We start from the raw sequence: 6,219 nt of genomic DNA on the forward strand, positions 1-6,219 counted from the left end.
ATGTCTGCGTATGTGTTACGCCACCTGTTTATGGTTTAAGTGTTATGTCTTGTAGTGTTGCTAGTGTGGGAGGAGTAGAGAGGCCTTTTGTAGTGGTATAATTTGTGTATGTAATGGCAAAATAGGATTGAAATGTGAATTTTCCCCTCACCCTCTCAGGAAATGCTGAACAAGTCCAGAGCAGTCGACACTGGCATTAAAATGGAAGTGAATGAGAGGTAACCCCAAATATCATGAAATGTTTGTACTAATGTCTTCTTGGCTGAAGTGCTTCGGTCTCAAACATGTCCTTCAACAAGGGATTCATTCACTCATGCTCTGATGGTTTAAATGTTGACCTAAATCCAGATTAAGTAAGTGACTTTAAGCTAAAGACACGGCTCCCTGTCCTACTGCGTTAGAACTGGAGAGAGCTTGAGAGAGAGGGTGTGTGTTTGTGTAAGGGAGAGGGAATTTATTGTGTGCTATCTGTCACCCCCTACAGGATTTTGGCTTCCTGCACAGAGCTCATGCAGGCCATCAAAGTGCTGGTACTCTCCTCCAAAGATCTTCAGCGGGACATCGTAGAGGGCGGCAGGGTGAGCTGGTCGATTGTGGGGTTGAGATGAGCGATGTCGTAAGTTTGTTATCGTAGCAAGTTGGAGTTTTACAATGTCCTAAATGTAAAACTTTGTCTTCAGGGGGCAGCATCTATAAAAGAGTTCTATGCCAAGAATTCCCGCTGGACTGAAGGCCTCATCTCTGCCTCTAAGGCAGTTGGCTGGGGCGCCACTATGATGGTGTAAGTATTGTGTGTGTGTTTTGATCTACGCTTTTTTTTTTCTTCTACCCATCAATGCCAGACGCATAAGGGGTGTTTGTCTGTGTGTCCTGCTTCAGTGATGCAGCTGATCTGGTGGTGCAGGGAAAGGGCAAATTTGAGGAACTGATGGTTTGTTCACATGAAATTGCCGCCAGCACAGCCCAGCTCGTAGCGGCATCAAAGGTACCAGTATCTGTTGAACTAAGTTTATGACCTCATAACAGACCATTAAATCTTATGTAATTATCTCTCTTTGATCATACCCACATGCAGGTAAAGGCAGACAAGGACAGTTCAAACCTCCATCGCCTTCAGCAGGCTTCTAGAGGAGTCACCCAGGCAACTGCTGGAGTTGTAGCTTCAACCAAGTCGGGCAAGTCTCAGATCGAAGAGACCGGTGAGTGTGTGAATGTCTCCCTGTCTTGTCAAACACATGTACAGGCACACCGTCTCCTCCTTGCTATTCAGTTGTAGAGGCAAAGGCGTTAGTGTCATGTGCTATGACCTATCCAGTGCTTTTGTTTACCAGTATCTTTTATTATGTCAAATAATTTTTTTAATGCAACTGCACACAGAATTTTGCTTTGCTTAAATGAGAACATCTTTTCATCATGTGTTGTAAGCATACACACATTTTAAAGGGTCTGTGAGTCTGACAAATTAGTGGCAGACATTGTTTTCAGTTTAGTCCTAATGCTGATATAAATATTTGGTCTATAAAGATCAGCTGTTTTTGTTTTACGGTACATATGATGTACCATAACACATTTTTTTTTTTTTTTTTTTTTCCTTTTTTCCTTCTCTTAATTCTTTGATATAATTAAGCTACTCCAATTTAGCAGTGTTGTCTCCATGATCAGCTCACAGTTCAGGCCAAAAAGTGACATTTTCAGTGACATTTTCAGTGACGTTGACCTCGTCTAAGACCCATTTCTCGCAAGACGCATGCGTCACCGTAACAGTAATGCATGCGGGAAGTGCAAAAGAAATGTGCTTTGGGTTTATTTTTGATGTGCCGTTCTAGCAGTTTCTAGGCAAAAACAGTACAAAATGCAATATTCTTGCTAAATGTACAATCTAGGCCAATAAATATCTCAATAAATTTATTTGATTACATTTTTACAACAATAGGCTGTTTACTACCAGACATTGTAAACCGTTAGCTGGCTAACATAATCAAAACATGCAGGTAGCTGTGAGGTCTGCCAACAGGTAATTTAAAAATGCTCAAATTTATTCTACATAAATTCTACATAGTTAAGCAATACATGGACATTACAGTCATGTGTAGCTTTTATTCCCATTACAGGAAAAACAGAAATTAGAACAGAATAAGCATTGGCCTGATCATTGAAAAACGAATTGATCACTGATTATTCCATAGCCTTCCATGGCTGGGAGTCCCAGAGATTGTTGCCTTATTGACTGTTCCCTCCCTCTCCTCCATCACTCCTCCAAGCGTGTTTCTGCCGTCCAGTAATGTGTTTGAGGGTGCAGTTTGTAAAGAAGCATTGACTGGCTTCTTGAGCCTGGGAAGCTTGAGCACTTCAAGCATGGGAAGCGTCATATGACTGTAGAGTTCTAGATGGGAAATGAAAATCACTGTGTGATACAACAGTATGTTGTGTTTTTTTTATTTTTATTTTTTTAAAGTTAGAGCATTTTTGTGGCATGCAATATCTAGCATATTAATTTTGTATACAAAACAATGCTACATGCTAAGCATATGCTCTGTGCTGTCATGTGGTGTTTGTAGTTTACATTTTCACGGTGGAGAATCCTGCCAAGTGTTCATTTACTATGGTGGTAATACAGCTGCATAGTATTCTTCTCTTTCGTCATTTCAGACACCATGGACTTCTCCAGCATGACACTTACGCAGATCAAGAGACAAGAAATGGACTCCCAGGTAATAAAGTTCAAAGTGTGTGCGCGCACACGTGTGTCCGTACCTGTCCTGGCAGGCCTAACCTCTTTTCATGTACCCTGCAGGTGCTGGTACTGGAGCTGGAGACACGGCTGCAGAAAGAGAGGGAGCGTCTGGGTGAGCTGAGGAAGAAGCATTACGAGCTGGCTGGTGCGGCTGAAGGCTGGGGCGAGGAAGGCGAGGGTGAGGCTTTCATCATGGTCCTGTTCAAAACTCTGTCAGTCACTCTATCCCTCCATTTACATTCAGGCCATTTAGCAGACTTTCATCCTGAGCGTCTTTTGCTTGTCCACTCAGAAAATATCCCTAACTAAATTAGAGTGCAACGATAGTCTTGTTCTACGATACAGCTAAACACATGAGTTGGGTCTGGTTTCTGAAAGCAAACATATTTAGTGCAAAATTAGTATTCAGTTGCATGCTCTAGAAAGGAGGAATTTGAAGCGACTGACTCGGCTACTTTGTTCCACCACCTTGTTGAGGGATGGTGAGTCCAGCTGGAAAGCTCGAAGGGCTCTAGGTATGGATCACAAATTTGACTGTTGCCATCTGGTAGGAGCTGGTCCTTTTTTGGACTGGGCTGGACTGACAGTCTGGTCATAAAAAAGACTTTCACACTAACAGTACCTAACTTGCCAACCAGTAAGCAGTAAAAACACAAAGTTAATAGTTTTGTCTGAACTATATAGTGTGTGTTTAGCTTGCCTCTAACTTTAACAGCCATTAGCAGGCTGGCTAACATAATTATGCCAGGTGATCATTTACTCACCACAGCACAGTAGCGTACACCAGAGTGTTCGTACAAAATTACATATAACAGCCGTGGTTAGGCCAGTGGCCATTAGTCCACTAGAGCCAGTGGTGAGAAAACGGTTGTACTTAGACACAGCTAACAGTAGCATTTCCTCTATTTCGGGTCTGCAGAGCTGGGATGTGTCTTGTTAGAGGTCAGCAAAGCCAGAGCGGGTGCGCTATTGGTCACACTAGGCCTCAGCCTAGTGTAACTGCGGGCTTTAAGAACGCGAGCCATGCTTCTGCTTTCTCTACCAATTGCTAGGGCCTGATGGCTGCACAGGGACACCAAAGTCTTGATGATACTTTTGACATCTTGGCTAGTCTGGTGCAGAACTGTAGTGAATAATCCTCTGTAGCACTCTCACTGTAGACTTTTTAGTCCAGTGAGCTAGTAGGTCTGATTAACAAGGAGGTTGCTGCAGGGAGTGTGAGGGTGTGAGTGCGTGTGCATGCATACACATGTTAAAGTACATTTTCTTTTTCCCCTCCCCTCTTCTGTCTGTCTCCATAGGAACCGGCTGAGGCCTGTCCCAGTGTGCAGCAGCCTGGCCTGGGCTCGTTCCTGCTCTCCAGCAGTTATTCTACCCTCACTCATCCTACTCGCCCAACGCTTCTCCTCCTTCCCTCTTCATTCTGCTCTTCAACTCTAATCTTTAACTGTAAAACAAAAAGCCAAACAACAAGGTGCTTTTTTTTCTTTCTTTTTCTTCCCCTCTTCCCTTTTTCTGCCTGCGGAGTGAGGAGACCTCCAGGAGGGCTGAAAGTGAATACAGCGTCAGTAGAGGGGAAGCAGTCAGATCCTGCAAAGCAGCAAGAAATGTTTAGCACACACCCCCTAGTGGACAGTGGGATGAACTGCAGGTTCACTGACCTGGAGATTTGTTCCCCCTCCACTGCTTCCTTCTCCATTCATACCGGCCACTTCACAATTTAGCACAAGTCTGAGACGGCCCATCCCAAGATGCGTCATACAAGGCCGAGCCGACACGCCCACGGGAGTTGTTATTGACACTGTGCCGTGACCTTCCGGACCCTCAAGCAGCAGTAGTGTGTGACATTTTACCTTTCTTTCCCCCTACACCTCCTCTTCCAGAACTCATTCCTCAGTGTGTGGACAACTCCGGGTTGAGGGCTCTACTTGTCACAGACCCTCAAACCCCCTCCACCACAGGCTCCTGGCCTGGACCGCGCCTTCTCCAGACTGTTACCGCCCTTCCCTTCCACCCCACCCCAAATCATTTCACTCACCTCAGCAGTGGCCTTGCTCTGAACTCTGGGCTAATGGAGAGAGTTTTTGGCCCACAAGAAGATGCCCCACTGTGGACTAACATTTCAAAAACACTAGCGCTCTTCTGAAACTGAACTAAACTTGCGTGTTCTCTCTCTCTCTCTCTCTCTCTCTCTCTCTCTCTCTCTCTCTCTCTCTCTCTCTCTCTCTCTCTCTCTCTCTCACTTTTCCGTATTTGTCCAATTTGTCTGTTCATTTTTTCCACCCCCCCCCCTCGTTTTTATTAGTAGTTCTTAATAATGTGTCCTAAGCGGTAGTTTCTTTCAGAACAAAGAAAAAAAAACCTGACTACTTGTAAACCGTGGGCTTTTAACTCTTTAATAACTGTTTTAATATGCAGATCATGTAACATGCAGATCTAGCTAAGGGAAACGATATGAAATAATTCCCTGGTTTTATGCGTATATGAATGATCGTTTCATCCGATTTTTAAGTCCATGACTAAAAAATCGTCTGACTGTTTCTGTGGCCTCCTCTTCTGACAAGAGCACCCACACCACCAAGCTCTGTTCTGCTACAGAACACTCTCCTTGGATATACCGGGTTAGCTCCTTAGGTAGCATTAGAGAAGTGGTGATTTTTTTTTTTTTTTTTTTTTTTTTTTTTTTTTTTTTTTTTTCAGATCCCTTCCCCCCCGACCAATGTTGGCAACCAGAGTTCATACTCTTTGTCAAGTGCTGTTAATTTCCACCAGTGTGTCTGTTGACTCTGCTGTTTTTCTACTTCCGGTTCCATGTCCACGCAGTCATCAGCACACAGGTGTGGAGTGATATATCCGTGCCTTCCAAAGGGAGAAAGGTCAGAGTTCACATTCCCTCAGTAAACCTTTAATGCTTGAGGAGTAGCAGCAGCAGCTTTCATTTAGCTTGTTTGTTCTTTTAAGCTCTGCAGCCTGTTTTTTAGCTTCATCCGATGAAGAATACACTGCAGATCAAGTGTCTGTGTTGGACTATATTGCAGATTGTGGATTGTGATGCATCTTAGCGCTTCCAACTGAGTCCAGAAAGAGCGAGCGAGAGAGAGGGCGCACAGGAAAGAGAGGGAGGAGAGATGATGGCGAAAAGTTAAGAGGAGGCTTGTGAACAGACGCGCTAGCCCTCCGCCCCCAGCTAAAGCAATCTAGACCAGATAGCCTTGTAGACCGCCACTGTCTTGTCAGCACAGCCCATCATCGGGCCCTGAAACACATAAGCTTGACCCAGGCACAGGAAGTTGCAGTCTTCACTTAACTTCAAAACCATGGTTACCTCAGCTCCTCCGCAAGGCAAAGCAAGCAGTCAGACACCCAGAGGTCATTCAAAGTTAACCGATGGTCAGACAAAGTAGATGAGCAGGTGCGACGCCGTTAGCCTGAGGTGGGTACCATGAGTTTTTGCGGGTGTGCGTGTGTATGTCTGAGGCGTGTGT

General features: G+C 44.6%; 1 protein-coding gene across 3 annotated transcripts in view; it reads left to right on the forward strand.

Annotated features, from left to right (window-relative positions):
• hip1 (huntingtin interacting protein 1) overlaps positions 1–5,395 on the forward strand; it is a 45,629-nt gene extending 40,234 nt beyond the window's left edge. For 2 of the 3 annotated variants that reach the window (XM_072692237.1, XM_072692239.1), the window contains exons 24-31: positions 160–218; positions 485–578; positions 681–781; positions 880–985; positions 1,076–1,199; positions 2,626–2,711; positions 2,795–2,912; positions 4,036–5,395. In XM_072692237.1, the coding sequence (XP_072548338.1) occupies positions 160–218; positions 485–578; positions 681–781; positions 880–985; positions 1,076–1,199; positions 2,626–2,711; positions 2,795–2,912; positions 4,036–4,046 (699 nt within the window). In that variant the 3' untranslated portion in view covers positions 4,047–5,395. The remainder of the gene's footprint in view (positions 1–159; positions 219–484; positions 579–680; positions 782–879; positions 986–1,075; positions 1,200–2,625; positions 2,712–2,794; positions 2,913–4,035) is intronic. The other variant, XM_072692238.1, reaches the window with a different exon arrangement.
• The last annotated feature ends 824 nt before the right edge of the window (positions 5,396–6,219 follow it).

The sequence above is a fragment of the Salminus brasiliensis genome, chromosome 11, assembly GCF_030463535.1.
Source record: "Salminus brasiliensis chromosome 11, fSalBra1.hap2, whole genome shotgun sequence".
NCBI lineage: Eukaryota > Metazoa > Chordata > Actinopteri > Characiformes > Bryconidae > Salminus > Salminus brasiliensis.